Genomic DNA, 19,541 nt, shown 5'->3' with positions numbered 1-19,541 from the left:
ATCCAGGTTGGTCTCAAACTCCTGACCTCAGGTGATCTACCCACCTTGGCCTCCCAAAGTGCTGGGATTACAGGCGTGACCACCACACTCAGTGAAACAGTGGAATTCTGATAAATGTGCTGAATCAGTAGATGAAATCTAGTCATTCATTAATAATTTCACTGATTAAGTTTTTGAGTATATATTACATATACTTGTCCAAAATTTAAATGTAGAGAAATATATGTAGCAAAGATCTGCCTCCTACTCCTGACTCATGAGGATACCTTGCTCTCCAGACCTTGAAAGCCTAAGTTCCCAAATATCTTAGTACCCACTACTTAGGAGCATATGCTTGGATGAGTTAGTTTCTTAAATTCTGAACTCAAAAGAACAGAGTCCAGCAAGAAACTCTGCCCCTAGCAAAAGTCCAACTTCCGAGTTCCTATCTCCTGCCTTAGGACTCTAGGTCCTCAGGTGAGTGACACACCCTTCTGAAGAGCCCTATCTTACCCTATGGGCCCCAAGAATTGATCATAATACCATGCACCACAATAATTTCCACATTTTTAAAGAGATGCTCATAAAGGGGGCAGAAATATTTTTATCATGCATTCTCACAGAGTAACTCATGACAGCCTATTAGGGGACAAAATCAGTGTTATTATTTCTACTTTAAGCCAGTGGAATCTCTTTACTATACGCCAGTGTTTAAAGTTCAGTATGATGAATGTTAGTGCGTCTATTTTTATATATTTATTAGATTGTATAGACAAAGTACCAGCCCAGGGGAAGACAGCTTTGGAGACTGGAGGGGAATATTTTTAAATGTAGAAATTCTCGAAATCCGTTCCACAGAATATCAGTTCCTTGGTGTGTTATTAGGTGCTCCATAGCAAAGGAGGGTTCCACAGACAAATATGTTTAGAAAATGCTCATTAAAGGAAAGTCGGTTGCGTTTTTAATTGCAAGACTTAACACAACTTTTAATATCACACTGTAAACTCTGAAGTTTTAAGAGGAGACAAAATGTAAATAAAATTGACCACGGAATGCTTTTCAAGGACTAGGGTTCCACAGAACAAACTTTGGGAAATGGTGTGAGATTCTCACAGCTTTGGCACTAAACAGGTGTATGACTTGGTGCTAGGTGACTAATTGTTCATCCCTATGTGTCAGTTTAATCAGGTAATTAAGTAACCAATGTGAACAAATTATTTTTTATACTGGCTTTTGCCAGTAACTAGTAGAAGCAGATATAGAAGACCTGTGTAATCTTGGGTTCAGACGACCGTTCTTTTCAATCTTGCTATATGGCTTTAGAGTAGCAAGCACGGTGACATCATTTGGTACTAAAATATTACTATGCAACCAAGAGCCTCACATTTCTTCACTTGAAACATAACTAAAAAATAAAAACTTTTAAGAAAAATGATTCTAAAATAAAGTTAAATATAAGCCAGCTACTGGAGTAAAATATTTGCAATGCATATAACCAACACAATATTAGTATCCAGAATACATACAGTCATTACTAATCAGTGAGAAGAGGAGACAAGCAACTCAATGGAAAAATGAGCAAAGGATAGAAATTGAGGATTCATAAGCTATAAACATACGCCAGTAAACATATGAAAATACTTTCTAACTTATTAGGAAAATGCAAATTAAGACAAGATATCAATTCACATCTATCAGACTAGCAAAAAATTTTCCAGTCTGACAAGTTAGGCATGGGGATTGGTACAATAATTCTTAGAATGATTTAGCAATATTTACAGAATTAATTAAGTGTGCTTACTCTACAACACAGGATGGCCACTTCTAGGTATATTTCGTGGGGCAGTGTTTTCCAGTTTCCCCATTATGACATACATAGAGAAGGATAATATTCATAGAGCACACTGGGGTAAGCTGAGGAGGCTGTTCACAGCAGGAGGTGGTCACCTTAGGTCCCCCATCTAGGTGGCTGTGGTCACCTTAGGTTCCACATCTTCTACCCAACTGTGAGGCACTGTATACAGAATTGTATATAAGCTCTGCCCTAGAGAAGCTTGTTTCTGTGTGCTCAAGAAGACAAGCACAAAAATGTCCACCACGGTATTTTTATCATACCAAAATCCAAGCAAAACAAAAGGAGAAAAACAATTTAGATGCCCATCAGTAAGGGAATGTATAAAAGTATTATAGGATACTACAGTTAAAATTAATGAGCTTGAATTACAAGGATGAGTTGCAAAAGCATGATGTTGAGTAAGAAAAGCAAAATGCGCCAGGTGTGGTGGTATACACCCGTAGTCCCAGCTACATGGAGGAGGCTGGGGTGGGAGCATTAATTGAGCCTGGGAGCTTGAGGCTGCAGTGAACTGTGATCACGCCACTGCATTACAGTGTGGGCAATAGAATGAGACCTTTTCAAAAGAGAAATAAAGAAACAAAGAGAGGAAGAGAAAGAGAGAGAGAGAGAAATTAAGGAGGGAAGGGAGGGAGGGAGAGAAAGAAGGAAGGAAGGAAGGGAGGGAGGTAGGGAAAAATGCCAAAGAATGCATATGCTATGTGTACAAAATTTTAAAACAATCAAAAGTGTATATACCTATATAGTAAACATATAAAAATTATGAATGGGGAGGATATGACCAACTTCTAGATAGCAATTGCCTCTGGAAATGGAGGAGAGGCAATGGGATTTGATAGTGGATGAGGAAGTCTATGGATATCTGTAACATTGTATTTCTTAAAAAACAAAAATAAAACAAATGTGGCAGTAAGTTTACGTGTTCAATCTAGGTTGTAAATACATAGTTTTAAAATATATTTTCACTATTTGTGTATATGACATACCTTGTAATTAAAAAAAAAAAGGAACAACTAGATCAATGGTTTCAAACCTGGATGTACGTTAGAATTACAAGGAATTTTTAAAAATTTTTCATGCTGGGGCTATATCAGAGACCAATTAAATCAGAAACGTAAGGGTTGGGGCCTGAACATCGTATTGTTTAAAAGCTTCTCCAGTGATCCTAGCGTGTAGCTTTGGATCAAGAACTGCAAAATCAGATGATCTCAAAAGTTTCTTTCAAACAACATTTTCTGTTTCTAAACATTTTAATTGCAGTTTCCTCATATGGCTTCATGTGAACACAATTGTGTGAAACATGAAGTCAGGCCCTGTTAATATTCACTGAGAACTTTCCTTCTATCACAACCACTTATCTTTTCCTGGTGCTCAAGATTCTTTTGTTTTCTAGAATCACATGTTTCTCCTCTCCCATTTAAGTTGTTGTTCATCCCTCCCCCTTTCTCCTCCCACCTTTCTGAGTCCATCCCAACAAGCAATTCATCCAAGCACCACAAACTTAAGCTCTGAGTCATTCATATGCATTGCTTTTGAACATATTAAATAGATCCATATGCTTATCTACACTAAGATATAGATTTTTCCTTCAGAAAATAGAATACAAAAAAATCATTCCAATGTGTACACTTTAAATATTTTAAGCAGGCATCTAAAACGAAGCAGAAATTAAAGTAACTTGGACCAGAATTTTGAACATTAAAACATTACAGCAAATTGGTAAAACATAAACCAAATATATAGATGTCTACTTTATATCCAAAAAAGTTACTCTTTCCCTGCCATACACACAGACAACTCTCATAATGGGTCCTTCTCAATTAGAATTGGATCACAAGCAGAACAGTAATGAGTATGGCCTTTCCCAACATTTCCACCCCCAAAGACTCTTTATTATCCTTCCCAACTTCAGAAATTTCTATGACATCATCATCAACCAATCAGAGCTTCTAATGGTTTGAAATAACTGATGTAGCCAGACACATTGAGTTGATATAGAATCAAAGAAATGTGACATTCTCCTTAGTCTGGGTAGTTGTGTCATGGATAAACATATGATTTCCATTAGATTTCTCAAAACATGGAAAAATCACTTTCAGACCTTAGCACTACCTCTGAAGATACTTATTTTAGATTAGAACCACTAACTAAAGTGCCATTGTCTTAAACCCTACCAAAATCTGATCTCAGGGACAGTAAGAAAAGGAACGCTGAAATACAATATATGTCAACAGACCAGGAAAACTTCCAGCACTGCTTAAAGTTCACTGGAAAGCAGACTGATGTCCCCAAAGGAAAAAAAGGCCAGAAATCGTGCCACATTTATAACAACAAACAGATCTGAGTTTTATGTGGATTCTACAGTTTTCTAAGGCATGACCTTGGGCAGATTACCATTCTAAGCTTCGGTTTCTTGTATATAAAATGGAGAAAATAAAAATACTTCCATACCTGATGCCCATATCTTGGCTTTTAATATCATTCTCCAACAAAACGAGCCAGGACTCCTTGAAGAAATGGCTTACTTCAAGACTGGGGCAGGGAATATAGAAGAAGAGCCTGAAGCATCTTGCAATGCCAGAAAGTAAGGAAGGGCTAAAAATATTGATATGTCAAAGGAACATAAGGGTAAACTAAAAGAGTAAACTCAAGAGTAAGATTAAACTAAAAGAGCTAAACTATGTAAGAGTAAACTAAAAGCGCTCTTAGTAGACAAAGTTGTGATAATTTGATTTTAAAAAATTTGGTACTAGATGCAATAGACTGAATTTTTGTGTCCTCCCAAAATTCGTATGTTGAAACCTAATTCCCTAAGTGATGCTCTTTGGAGGTGAAGCTTTTGGAAGGTTATTAGGTTATGAAAGTGGAGCCCTCATGAATGGGATTAGTGCCCTTTCAAAAAAGACCCCAGAGAGCTCCCTTGGTCCTTCTGTCATGTGAGAACACAGTGAGAAGATGGCTATCTATGAACCAAGAAGTGGGCCCTCACCACACCTCAAATCTGCTGGCACATTAATCTGGGGCTTCCTGGTCTCCAGAGCTCTAAGAAATAGATTTCTGTTGTTTATAAGCCACCCAGTCTATGGTATTCTATTACAGTAGCCTAAACAAACTAAGATTTTGGATTATAACCAAAAATGGAGCACAAAATTTCTTGAGTTCATACTGATATAACAAAATGATTGAATATGTAAAGAAATGGGGGGCAGAATAGATACATTTCACATACAGAAGAATACCAATTTATGCAGATACTTTCCCCTCAAAGAGGTGGAATATAACTCCCTACTCCTTAAGTATGGGCTGTGCTTAGACATTTTCTTTTAAAGAGTAAAGTATAGAGAGAAGACAGCAGGAGAGTAACTTTTTAGTGGAGAAACCTGACAAATACTACCTAGTCATTGGTTCAAACTCAATATTATCAGTGATAAATCATGATGGTAGCAGGAATCCTTCATATGATGTGATGGGCACTTTATCTCTGTGGTCTTGTTAGAGTACATAGTTAGGCAGACACGACCAGTGCAGGAGAGGAGCCCCCTCCCAGAAATGTCAGGCGACCATTAGGTGATGATCAGGCGGTTGTTAAACTGTCTCTCTAAATTAATAGTTGGTCAGAGCCAGTACGAGGGAAAGGCAGGCTCCCAATAGATAGGAAACACCTGAAACTGATAATCTGCAGCTTCCTGATAAGATCTCAGGAGTTGGGTGAGCAGGCTCAAGCATGTGCACTAATAGACTTTAACTGAAATATGACTTTTCTCCAGGAACCATTGACTGATAAGGGAAAAATGCCTTGAGTGAGCATGCGTACAACTTCAGTAAACACACTGTGCATGTGGCCCCTCCAAAGTGCTGGCAGGCCACTGTGCATGTGCATAGCCCACCCCAAGGGAAGAATCAGGGGAGAAAAAACACAAACCCTGGAACCATGCCAAGGCGTAAAACCCCAAGTCCAGGACTGAACAGGACACTGAGATCTCTCAAGTTGCTCCTTGGCCCTCTTCCAAGTGTACTTTGCTTCCTTTCACTCCTGCTCTAAAACTTTTTAATAAACGCTCACTCACTTCTCTTCTAAGACTGGCCTCAGTCCCTCCCTCTGCCTTACACCTACTTCTGGCCCTCAGCTGAATTCTTTCCTCCAAGGAGACAAGAATCAAGTTTGCTGAAGACCCCGGTGGGTTCTCTGCTGGTAACAGACTTCCTCCCAAGAACCCATCACCCGGTATAATCATGAGAGAAATTAAATTAAGAAACATTCTATACAATACCTGATCCATATGCCTCAAAACTTACAAGCTTATCAAAAACAGGGAAAGTCTGAGAAACTGCCACAGCCAAAAGGAGCCAAAGAAGACATAATGACTAAATATAATGTGGCATCCTGGATGTGACCCTGGAGTAGAAAAAGGGTATTAAGAAAAAAAATGAAGAAATTTGAATACAGTATGGACTTTAGGTAATCATTATGTATCAACGTTGGTTTCTGAATTGTGAGAAAATGTACCATACTAAAGTAAGATGTTAATAATCAGGACAACAGAGTGGAGGGTATATAGAAAACCTTTATATTATCTTTACAACTTTTCTATAAGTCTAAAACTATTCTAACATAAAAAGATTATAGACTTAGCACAGTGGCTCAGGCCTATAATCCCAGCACTTTGCGAGGCCAAGGCTGATGGATTGCTTGAGCCAAAGAGTTTGAAACCAACCTGGGCAACATGGTGAAACCCTGTCTCTATAAAAAATACAAAAATTATCCAATTGTAGTGGTGTGTAGCTGTAGTCCCAGCTATTCGGGAGGCTGAGGTGGGAGGATCTATTGAACCCAGGAGGCAGAGGCTGCATTGAGCTGTGATTGTGCCACTTCATGATAACAAGGTGGCAGAGCAAGACCTTGTCTCAAAAAAAAAAAAAAAAAAAAAAAAAAAAAAAAAAAAAAGGTTTTTAAGAAAACTGGTTACTTCATAGGGTGGTTATTCTCATAACACCAAACTTAAAGCATTTACCACAGCGTTTGGCACATAATATGTGCCAATACCTGGAAACTATTATTGGTTAGCATTATTAAGCAAGGTTAATGGATGAGCTGCTTAGCAATCTATCTCAAAAGCAGAATACTCATATTACTTGGGGAGCATGAAGAAAAATCTAATAACTTCCACCACCTTAAGTGTTTATTCATGTGTTTACAAATCAGTAATCTTGGGAATCCTATTATTGTTATCTGTGCTGGACAAGTCTATTTTCATTACCATGATTTTTCCAGCATTATTCTGTATTTAAGATAAAACTCCAAGGAACAAATTGTATTATGCCTCTGGATTATTAAACTCTCTCACCTTTCTGTGTAGAGCTCAGTAATGTTCCTTCTAATAACTTTCTTCCAATCATGTCTCCTTAGTCAACAAATTTAACTTGTAGTCATATGATCAGAAATGTGCTGTACATCCTCCCAGTGCACTGGAACGTCTTTGTCACACTGCAACATCGGCTATGGCCTAAAAAAATACATTGCACCATCTGGTGTTTGCTCACCACAGTATCTCCATGTCTGGTTCCTACTTAAACTTGCATTCCTTCTACTTCATTCATTAAGCCTCTTTGACCCTGCCCCCAACCCAAATTGGAAGTCATGTCACCCTCTTCTGAGCGCTTAACTCAAATTTGCTGTTGAGTATTGGAAGCACAGCCCTGTACTGAAGGTTTCTGCAGGCATTCTGTGTAATCTCTCCTAGTTTGTTAACTCCCTCTGGGCTAAAGCCAACCCTGCCCTACCTGGTAACCTTTTCCACACTTAGCTCTGAGTCCAGCACATCTAGGGCTCCCAGTAAACATTTATTGAAGTGATGCTAATTTGGATGCCATCCAAAAAACTAACCCAAGCACTCAAATGAGCTTGCCTACCAGGAGGATTTATCTCACTTAGCACAGCACTCCAGAATAGGCTTTACTGAGTTGTCTGCAGAGACCATTTCCAAGAACTGATAATTAAATAAAATAAAAATAAATGCCACTAGTGACTGCCTTATTTTCCTATTGGTTTGTTTTTGTATCTTTATAATTCTTCTGGTTTATCAGAGTCAGTCATCTTTTCTTTTTCTTATTAATGCCAGCTACAGTATTTTTGGCAAATTAACAAATATAGAAATGGTTATACCCAACATGTTCCATTTCTTCAAGGTCATGAAAGGGATTGCTAAATCAGACAAATAGGTAAAATAAGACTTATTATCTGTCCATCCACCCACTCATCTATCTACTTACCTATTAACTTATCCATCCTCCTTCAATAGTCATTTACAGATGCCTACCACATGCCAGGTGTTACGCAGGGCACTGCAGATGCAGGGGTGAATAAGAAAGGCCTAGCCCTCAAAAAGGTCCCAATCTAGTTGAGGAAAAACAGTCAAATAAATAAATAAGTACAAATGCAACATAACAAGTGCTATTATCAGGATAACATAGGACAGACACTCTAGTTGGACATATATGCTCATAGACTAGTGACTCTTGAGCCAAAACAAACAAACCAATCCCAATTCTATTAGTCTGTTCTCACACTGCTAATAAAGACATACCTGAGACTGGGTAATTTATAAAGGAAAGAGGTTTAATGGACTCACAGTTACATATGGTTGGGGATGCCTCATAATCATGGTACAAGGCAAAAGAGAAGCAAAGGCATGTCTTACATGGTGGCAGGCAAGAGAGCTTGTGCAAGGGAATTCCCATGTATAAAACCATCAGATCTCGGGAGACATATTCACTACCATGAGAACAGTATGGGGAAAACTCCCCCATGATTCAATTATCTCCACCTGGCCCTGCCCTTGACAAGTGGGGATTATTACAGTTCAAGGTGAGATTTGGGTGGGGACACAGCCAAATCATGTCACCAATCACGGGTTGTTTCGTGGATTTCTTCAAATGGCTTCCATGTCTTGTAGAGGACTAGGAAGACTGGGAATGAAGCCTTGTCTCTGACATTTCCTAACTCTGATCATAAGCAAGTCACTGAACCGCCCTAAGTCTCAGCTGCCTTCCCTGTACAATAGCATCATTGCAGTCCTTGTTTAAAAGTTCCTGACATGGGAGATGTGTGTAAACTCTAAAGGGCTGTAAGAATATAATCAATTAGTTAATGAATTGCAATTATTATTATTATATTGATTACAAGGCAAAGGAAATATTTTTCCCTTACAACCTCCTCTGGTCCACTCAATCTCTGCAAGAATTGGAAAGTTTTGGTAGAACCAGTTTTTTTCTCTTAATCTATGTAGTCAAGCTCTACTTTTCTGCTTTTACTAGACTGGTGTCTGGTGGCTTCCTCAGACCCCTGGGTGCCAAGATGTCAGTGTATGCTGTGACAGAGCACCTGGCAGATTGACTTTAAACCTCCATATGTGTGCTAGTTACCCCATCGCTGCTCAGAACAGGAGGTCCAAACAGCAGTTTTGGATGCTGTGAGTCTTAGAACTCAGGGTTTTAGTCTAGTCAGATGTTCATTCATATTTGGGGACAGCCAAAAACAAAAACAAAACCTAAAAAAAAAAATCAAGAGATGCAACATCTTAAGGAAGAAAGTTTGGATCTTGTTAAAAGATAGTAGTGATTGGGGTGTGGGGAGAAGGGCAATAGTGTCCCAATACCATCTCTGAGAGCTGGCAGGGGCTTTGTGGCCTGGATGAATTCAAAGCCTACAGGACATGAAGCCACATGTTTTTCTCGTGAGCCCCACAAATATAAAGCTCCCTTAATCCACACTAAAATAAAACTGAAATGTAAGCCGGCCCCGATCTGTATGCAGCATGACCTCTTCCACCACCCTACAGCTCATTCATTCTCCAACCTACTGGTTGCCTTGCCACGCTAATTTCACCCCCTAAAAAATTCTTCCTCATTCCTCCTCATCCCCCTCCCATATTCTTTTGACTTTTTTTTTTGCCACCCAAACAGCATCCCAGAATGCCTCATTTGGTGACATCACAGATAGCCATGGGTTGCTTCTGGTATCCCATCTGTTCCTGCAGGCCTTGCCTCAGTGTGGGTGAGATATGAAGGGAGTGTTCAGTTGAGGCTGGGGTGGGGGTGGGGGTGGGGATCGGGCCTTTGAAGCTGTTTTCTATCAGGGCACTGCAGCTGTCAGTGTTGGCTGCGGAAGCCAGTGATTGTCCTTGTAGCTCCCTGTTGCCGGCAGTGCACTGTGCTTGCGGATATTAATTGGGCTTTCATTATGTGAATGAACCCAGAGGCTTTTGCAGCCGATTCCTATATATATATTGATTTATTAAAAATGCCAATAACCAACAGCTCTCTCAAAGCAGCTTTCAATGTATTTGATAATTAGTTGGTTTATGGTTTTTTCACCATTTTTCTTCCTTTTTTTTTTTTCTTTTTACACATCACAGCATAATAGATCACAGAATCTTTGGGACAATGAACAGGCACATTGGCTAAATCACCTTATTACACTTCCATATAGTTGAAAAGAGGCTTAATGCTAAATTATCCGATCCCAGCTATTGTGGAAACCAAGAAAGAATAATGCTCCAAAATAATGACTGTGGTGCCTCTGTGCCACTCATTGTCCCAGGAGCTACTGGCACGCCTCCCACGGGAGCTCTCCATTGAGTCAGCACTCCTCTGAAATGAACAGTGGGGCCCATATTCAGGCGGGGAGGGAGCCTCTTTACTTTTTGGTGTATTATAGGCTATAAGATATCTTAGGACCTGGTCTTGGGGAAAACAAACAAACAAATAAACAAACTTGCATTACATTTGTGTGTAACCGTGGGAAAAATTATGCTTTGGCACACCCCAAATTCAGCATGTCACAGGAGACTTCAGCACCCGAGATACTATATAATATCCTCCCAAAAGTGGAGATAAAAGGAGAAATTGCTCATTTGTTTCATTTCACTGAAACTTTTCAAAGGAAGAAAAGATGTTCATTAAAAGTTAACAGTGAGGCAGCTGTGCTGAACTCCCAAAGAAAATGTCATTGTCACAGAAGCCTGTGACCCAGTATCATTCTCTGTAGCAGAATCTAAGGTTCCTGTGGTCTTGTGGTCTTTGAGCCATTAATGTAATTGAAAAAGAAGAGAAGTGCCCCAAGAATGTGGGGATGCAGATGGATTTGGGAGGACCATTGTTGTAGCCTGCATGCCATGACTTTATAGGAAGAAAATATAATTTTGATTCTAAAAACTAGGTAGGATAAGAGATCCTAACGAAGCTCTTCCTCTCAGTTCTGGGAAGAGGAGTTGAACTTGATTTCCTTATAAGAAATGATTTATGTCCAATTCTCTCTCTCTCTCTCTTTCTATGTCTGACTCTTTCTTTTTCACTCTACTTCTTTAAGTGAAAAGCCCACTGATATTAGATGGGCAAGAGTGGAAACACGGAACAAATGAGAAAAAGCAAAACTGAACCTTAACAAAATTACTGTTGTCATGTTCAACTATAGGTTGTTTCTGCATTGTTATACCTGGTTATTTCTAATGCAGTCTCCGAGAAAAACAAGCAAACAACTGTGTTTCAGGTAAATATGCAAAGATAACTGTATATTTGTGCCACTGGACAAACTCTTCTTGAATGGCTTCATGCAGTTAACAGTTCAGTGGTGACAATGGAACTTTGGGTAGCAAAGATAATAACTAAGTGCATGTTTCTGACTATTTAATATAACACTTCTCTTTATATATTGTAAAATGGGTAGAGAATAAAAGTATCCCTTCCCCCTACCAAAAAACTTCAGAAATTATTCACAAGGTCCAAAACTAAGGAACCAGGGTCATTTTAAGAAAATCATTACATTCCTATTCAAGACCATATGAAGTCATGCTTATTACTTTGCACCAATATTCTCTTTCAACTTAATTAGGGAAATAAAAAGATAGCCAGCAATATCATGCCTAACCTTTATCCCACTGAGGTGTTCTGACATAGTAGCTATACAAACACACTTTTATTAATGAAGGTATGTTAATAGGAAGAAATAATATTCCATTCAGAAGGGTACAGAGAAGATATAATGGGTATGTGCTGCTTTTCTGAGACCCAAGATAAAACAGAAAAGTGACACATACGGAGGAGATGGCACCACACGCTGTAATTCTGGTTTTCTCATGTTGCCAGGGTGGTTTCCTCAGCAATATAACATTTGTAGTAATGGCCTCCATTCATTTAGTGCCCACTATGCTCCAGGCTGCACGTAACATGCTTACATATATGAATATTTCCCATACTATTGAGTTACATTACGGGAATGTCAAGACCAAAGGTTACTTATTTATTTTTGATAAGGGCTGAGAGTGGAGTAAAATAGTAGAGGTACAAAAAAAAAAAAAAAAAAAAAAGAAAAGAAAGATACTTATCTTCATTTCGTGGACTATTTCTCAGTTTTCAGTTTAATTTCTCTCTTGGCTAACCTTGCAGCAATTTAGGGCCTATGGGAAGGGGATTAACTTCAGAATACCTATGCTGTTTCTTCTCCCGGAAACATCTACAATGTATCCCCCAGCTTCCGTATTCTTTCTGTACCATTTCCAAATAATCCTTATGCCAGCTCTGAAAGTTCACCTCAGTAGTCACTCTGCATTGGAAAACCAGCCCTGCAACAGGAGGGACTTTCTCTAGAGCAGCCATATTTTCTGAACCCCACACTGAGACTCATTGTCTAAGAAGTTGGGACCTATTTGAAAGAAAAACTGGTGAAATTTGTGAAATTTAGACTCACAGAAAATCCAAAGCATAGAGTTGGTATTCTTTTAGGAATCCCAGGGTTACATTTCAGAACTGCACAGCAGACAACCCAAAAGTCCACAGACCCTGGGATTCTTTCCATCCTCTAAACGGATTCCCGACAAGAAGCCTGTGGGCTCCGCTTCTCCCATGTGCGCCGTTTTAGAATGTTTGCTCCAGGTTACTGAGTACCTTAGCAAACACAGCTTCATAGGCATGAACAGGCAGAGGGTCCATAGAGTTTGAGGGTGACTGATGGATCTTTATGGAGCAGAGCAAGCTGTGAAAAACAAAATAGAACAAGAACAAAGGGGTCCTGTACACTCGAGGAGTTTACTCCACTAACAATCTTGCTCCGACATGTGAATCTTTCAGATCGGTGTCAGCTCAACAGTGATATACTATGAAATCATTCAGTGTAGGCATTTGTTCATCTAGATCTGTACTGCCCAATATAGTAGCCACTAGCTACAGGTGACTACTGAGTACTTGTAACGTGGCTAGCATGAATTGAGATGTGCTATAAATGCAAACTATATGGGAATTTCAAAGATGTAGGGCACATAAAGAACACAAAATATATCATGTACAATTTTTTATATTGATTACATGTTAAAATAGTATTTTGAATATATATTATTGGAGTCAATTTTACCTTTTCACTTTTAGAAGTGTGGCAACCAGAAAATTTAAAATTACAAGTGTGGCTCTTGTTTAAGGCTCACATTATGTATTTCCATTGAAAGCACTGGTCCGGATAGTTGGATGGAATAACAGGACACGATGTTGTAGGCCAAGACAAGTCTTCTGAAATTACCTTTGCTTTGTTCTTAATTTTGCAGGTGACATTAACACAGGATTTCTAAATACAGTATAAAAAGATGTTTTATATGGATACTTTTTTTGGTATAAATGTATTTTTATGAGTGAGTCTCTCTTTTTAGTTAAAAATAGGCAAAACATTTGTAAGTAATTAAAATAACAGCTTGAAATAAAAAATTACAAATACCTACCCTTTGGTTTTTAATTTTTAACATTGCAAAGAATTATAATTAATGATTGATTTGGTCTCCCTGCCCCCAGAAGAGTATTAAAATAAGTTTACTTAGATTCGATGTGAAAATTCTTGAAAGCCAGACATTGTGCTCAAGTGGAAAAAAAAAAAAGTCAGCATTAGGCATCTGGTTATTATAGTCTTTACTTCGAAAGAAATAAAATACTGCAATATTCAGTAAGAGTTGTTTAAAAGTTGCATATATCTTCTAGGTTGTATTGCTATTCTTAATAAATCAAGAAAGTTCTTGTTGTTTGAGTTAAGCAACTTGGTAAAATAAGTATGTAACATTTAAGTTAAGCCACAGAGTATTGCCCAAATGCAGTCTTGTCCCTGGCCATCTTGCAATGTTCAGATTCTTTTCTAACACGATGAAATCATCTTACATGACAATTTTACCTTGGAGTATGTAACAGCTAATCAGCTGTAACAAACAATACTAGATCAAAGGCAAAAACACACATTTTTCTTCACTAGCAAGTCCTGGAGTTTAAAACTTCAAGAGCAATTTTAAAGCATGTCTTCATAATGAAGAGTATATTGCAAGTAGCAGAGTGCATTCTAAGCAGTGGCTTTATATTCTGTTTACTTAAAATCATTCCATATGCACTTACGATAAATTACCTAATCTTTAAACATAAAATGTTTTAACTCAAGGATAAGATTCCCACTCAATAAATGCACAGGGATACTATTACTACTTAATCAGAAAGCTAAAAATATGTGCATTCAGAAACGATGTTTGCTGAAGTACTTGCAAGCCTAAGCGTCTTCATTCTAAAAGGGATATATCCAAGGCTGATACCAAGGAGATGACTTTGCAGAATAAAAGCTACATGTTTTTCCCATTAAATTTTGTTTTATTTTGTTTTTCTGACCCAACTTTGGATTGTTGAGGCATCAGGTAAGAAGCTCTAGAAACATACATTCTGTCCATGCTGAGTAATATACAGATCACAGCTGTAACTCAAGTTAAGCCACCAACTAAGAATAAAAGCACAAGAAAACAAACCAACCAAAATCGAAAGCAAACAACATGCTTATCACATAATAACTATTGAATAATGCAAATATGAACAAAGCAAACCAAGCAGGGGGCCTCCATCTCAGGAAGAAGAAAAGCCAGCAAATAGAAGGCAGTGATTGGGAAAGCGATAGGCTCTTCCTCCTCGTTCATTATTGAGAAAAAGTGGATCAGGACTGACATCTGCTGGCCTTGTTAATGGGATGTACCCATTGAAACAAGGGTCTTGGAGAACAAAACATTCTGGTGGGGTGATATTGCATCACTGGGGTAGGGAGGAGGCAATGGCTTGGCAAAGGCCTTTCTGGTGAGCTGCTTCCGAAGGAGCCAATCAGCGACCACTCCTTGGGCCAGAGTAGCCTCAGTTTTTTCCCCTCTTTGACATTTCACCCTCATAACCAGGAATGTTTTTCTAATCATCCCAAGAAGGGACAGAATATTATGTAGGTGGATTTCTACTTAGGATGACACAAGTTCCAAGAAGTAGTGGTTAAGTAGATGTTCAATAGATATGACAGACAATTCCAAGTCTTTATCAAAAGGCTCATTGGAGAATAAATTACTTGAAAAGGCTCATTGTGTGTCCACCCATTGACAACCTCAATAGCTTTCAGCAGTACCATGCTAGGGATCAGCCTCTTGAACATTTACTGAGTCCTGAATCTGTTCAACTTTTGTCAATCTCTCTTCTACCTGCTCTATTTTCTAACTGAAATCAATCTTGTGGCACAGACATTGGGTTTTTGAAATTTTGTCCTCGTGAGGCTTTGCTTCCAATCTCTGGGGTCTTAGTTTTCTAAGCACAGTATTATCCGTCATTGGGAAATACCAGTTCATCATTGGCCTGGAAGCTATAAGAAACCTAGGACAGTGTCTAGCTTACTCAAGTCATCTTCTTGGCACCTAGTACAGTTCCTATCATATAAATAGTTACTCAACAAGTATTTATTGACTTACTTTGAAAGTATTCTATATTCCCTCATGTTGCTTTTAGGAATGCAATGTCTCTACCATGGATCTAAACAGAGCCTAGTGGTCTAGTGTTTAATTAGAAACACTAGTTTCAGTTGGAAATAAGCAGTGATGCTGAGTATTTTTTGGGCCTCCTACCAGTGCCCTTCTCCATGTCATTTTAATCTTATCTCTTATGGGAGGTGCAGTACTAGGCTTTGTAATAGTAGGCTTAGGTCATGAGTTATACAGAAATTCTTTTCCAGAACAATCCATAGCGTGCTTCCTTTCAATAACAAAAGTGAGACTGGTGGGCCAGAAATCTTTTTCCGTACACCTTTTGCTTATATGAATGTCAAAGTACTGTCAAAAGTATATATGACTGCTGTCTCTTTCAGTTAAATACATGTGTATGCCTCTTAGTGTATGTGTGCATGTACCCCTGGACACAAACAACTTATTTAAAAAAATTCTTTTTACAAGGCATATGGAAAAATTGAAGCCTGGAAAAATTTCCCCAGAGACAGAAGGGGGAGAAAGCCTGAAACTTTGACTGCCAGAGCATGAAAGAGACATACTGATCACACATTATCTTTAAAAACACTTGCAAAAATCATCCGGCTTAGATGAAGCTGGATGAAATTGATCCAGCAAAGCTGAATTACATTGCCACCTCAAACTACATTTTGGGAGGCAGAGGCAAACTAGTGCATATAAATCATTAGCTTTAAGGAAAAAATTATTAGCTTATGTCAAAAACTCTGCAAATCCCATTTTCTCTTTTCACCTTCTTTGAGCCTCTGTACTTTACTCCCAGCTTAAACAAAAGAAAAATGAATAGTTTCATTTTTCTTAAATACAGTTGAAGTAAAGGCCTTTTTTTTTCAATTCTGATTAAATAATTCTGAGTATTTTTCGTAGTCATTAATGTTGTAACGGGGTTAATAGTTTATATATATTTGTAAGATTCTCTAAGCCTTAGGATTATTCTCAGATTTTAAAAAAATTAAGATTGTAAAAGAAAATATCAGTCTTAAATTATTGGGTACTACCATCTCAATATTTATAACTCATTTCAACAGTTTTATTGAAAACATGTTCATTTACATTTTGAAAAAATTTGAAGGTGGAAATAAAAATCATCCTGCTCAAAAACTTTGCAAAGCATTTTGCTTTTTATATACCATGGTAACCTAATAAAGACACTGTCACTTGGCAGATGGCATGGCATATTAGCCTTGAAATGAAACACTAGATGCCAAAACTATTAACTCCAACGTGCTCAGAAATTTAAAAAAATTATATTTTTTAATAACTTTTTTAAAACACTTATCTTGTCCTTCATCTTATCCTGCAACAAAAAGTAGTCAATTTCTAAAAGGGAAAAAAAGCTCCAGTGCTTACTCAAATATGATTTGCAAATACAGTACCAGCAGGCATTTGAAATACTGAATCTGGACTGGAGCATCCAGGCTAATAGTCTCAGTCCTATTTAAAAACATTTTGGCCGACATGTAGAGACTCTCCACTTATGCATTGTTTGAGCAGAACATTTCTTTTGTCTTATTCTTGCACCTTTATCCCAGCCCCTTTTCAAACACATAGTTTATACAGGCAACTGGCTCTGCAATCCTAAAATCTAAGCGTCCACGGCGATGAAACGATGTAGAAGGGGTCTGATTCCTCAGGCCAACATAAGCCATGTTCAGAATACAGCCTTGTCTCTTTAAGAGATGATAGGTTTTTGCAGGCAGCCTCAGCAGGCAAGGCAGGGCATCTGTGCCAGGTGGCCATGCTCCCGGATCCCTTTTTTAGGGTGTAATAGAAGAGGCAGAATACCCCTTTCCCAGAAATTTTCCTTTTTTATGGTGTCCAACATCCATATTTTGTAATTTTCAGACTCTTAATTCTAAATCTAAGTTATACTGGAAAAGAAGGTCAGATTCTCCCTCTTCTCCCCTCCCCTCCCCTCCCCTCCCCTCCTTTCCTCTTCCCTCCCCTCTTCTTTCCCATTTCTCTTTTTTCCTAAAGAGCTCGTTGAACATATAACTTTTTAACCTCATCTAAATCAGGGCAAATAAACTGAGATGTAGTAATGCATGCCATAGTTTTTCTTATGAAAATAATACAGGATGAAAGGAGATTTTCTTGTTAGAGAGGAAAGGATTAAACATATTTACCCTGTATTAGCCGGTTGACTTTTAAAATATTGTCATGTAATATCAGTGCCACTTAAAACCTCTGGAAAGGCAAATCTTTCTCTGTCAAAGAGATGCCATAATTCACATTCCCAGGAAGGAATTCTATAAGAAAAGGAAACAAACACAGATTCTCACAAGACATACTCAAGGCCACTAGCCTACTAAGGAAAAAGAAGCACCTCAAAGAGATCATTCCAAATATGTGGGCCAAGAACATGAATCTCTTCGGAGAAAAAAAATAATTTTCAGACTTAAATTTCAGTATATCCTTCTGAAAGATAAAGTATAGAAAACCTGAAAAATAATTTTTGGCAATGTTTACTGGTCTTTCCTCCTATCTCTGATTTTCATGGACTCTATTATATAGTTAAAAGAATACTTCTATAGTCAGAACCCAGGCAGGAGACACTCCTGTGGTGTGGTCCATCTATCTAATATTGAAGCTTTTTTACTCTTATTCTTGTATTTAGGTTTAAACAACCCCTACCAGCCATCAAAAAATGCAAGAAGGAACAGAAGCATAGGTGAGCATATCTACCACCCCAAGGGTTCTTTGATTCGGTAAATACTTATTGAGTGACTACCAAGTACCAGGCACTATTCTAGGCAGTGGGATGCTGTGGTGAGCAAGACAGCTCTAGATGAAAGCAAACCTTCAGAAATCTTGATGTTTAGGAATCAAGAGCACAAGCATATACATATACAGAATAATGTAGGCTACCTCCTATTTGTTCAAAACACTCTTTCCTACCAGCTTGCCATTGTTGCTGAAATTTCCATCCTGAAATTGGTTCCTTTGATTTAGTTTGATTCCCCATATTTATTTGGAGACTCTCTCACCTTATGAGTTACGATTGAGGGCAGAGTCTACAGCTCACTATAGAAGCTAAAAATGCAGACTTGTTTTCCCAGCCTTTTGTGCAAATAAGGGAGTAGGCCTATGACCTAAACTCTACAAACCTGCTTTGGGCTTTGACTTGGGAGCTAGTGAGTTAAAGAGACTAGGACCGTGGAGAACCCATTCCAGTGTGGATGGTATGACAGTAGCAGCTACATTGTCTTCTAAGGGGCAGCAACATAATGACAGTATCTTTTTGGATGCTGGAGGCATTGGTGGTACAAGCTTCAGTGTCCAGTCTCCAGCAGCAAAAGGGGCGGTGTTGTCATTCATCTGTTGCTTGGCATGATTTTGGCTGAGGTTCCAGTTTATGGAGGACTCCATGTAGTTTTTGACCTATTTTCCTTTCCTGCTGGGCATACAACTGTACTATATTTTTCAGTCTCCCTTTTGAGTTAGGTTTGACCTTTTTACCAGAGTTCTGGCTAATAGGTTGTGGTTGATAGAAGTAGATATCACTTCCAGGTTTGATCCATAAAGTCCTCCCACCGGATTCTCCATAATCTCTCTTCCTTCAACTATTAGCTGGCTGGTGATGCCCAGTCTAACCTTGAAGTCACGTTTAAATATGGCACAGCCTTCAGTAGCCTGAGTCCCTGAATGGTTATGGGGAGCAGAGCCTCCTCACAAATTAGATTTTGGTGGATGAGAAAAAAACTTCTATTGTACTATGTCATTGAGATTTAAAGAAATCCAGATAACAGCTAGAATTTCCATAACTAATGGGCACATTCATTCCAGAGCGTGGAATGTTGCCATAACAAAAACCTAAAATGCCTGGCATCGGCTAAGCAACAAGGATGTGAATGGCAGGGAAACTGACTTTGGAG

At 38.5% G+C, this 19,541-nt stretch overlaps 1 protein-coding gene across 1 annotated transcript in view; it reads right to left on the bottom strand.

Annotated features, from left to right (window-relative positions):
* Positions 1-13,038, bottom strand: part of NFIB (nuclear factor I B) — a 318,143-nt gene extending 305,105 nt beyond the window's left edge. The window contains exon 1 of the mRNA XM_025359130.1: positions 12,579-13,038. Within this exon, the coding sequence (XP_025214915.1) occupies positions 12,579-12,686 (108 nt within the window). The 5' untranslated portion in view covers positions 12,687-13,038. The remainder of the gene's footprint in view (positions 1-12,578) is intronic.
* Positions 13,039-19,541: the final 6,503 nt, after the last annotated feature.

This window comes from Theropithecus gelada, chromosome 15 (genome assembly GCF_003255815.1).
Source record: "Theropithecus gelada isolate Dixy chromosome 15, Tgel_1.0, whole genome shotgun sequence".
Classification (NCBI taxonomy): domain Eukaryota; kingdom Metazoa; phylum Chordata; class Mammalia; order Primates; family Cercopithecidae; genus Theropithecus; species Theropithecus gelada.
This window is presented reverse-complemented; position numbering and strand designations above follow the sequence as displayed.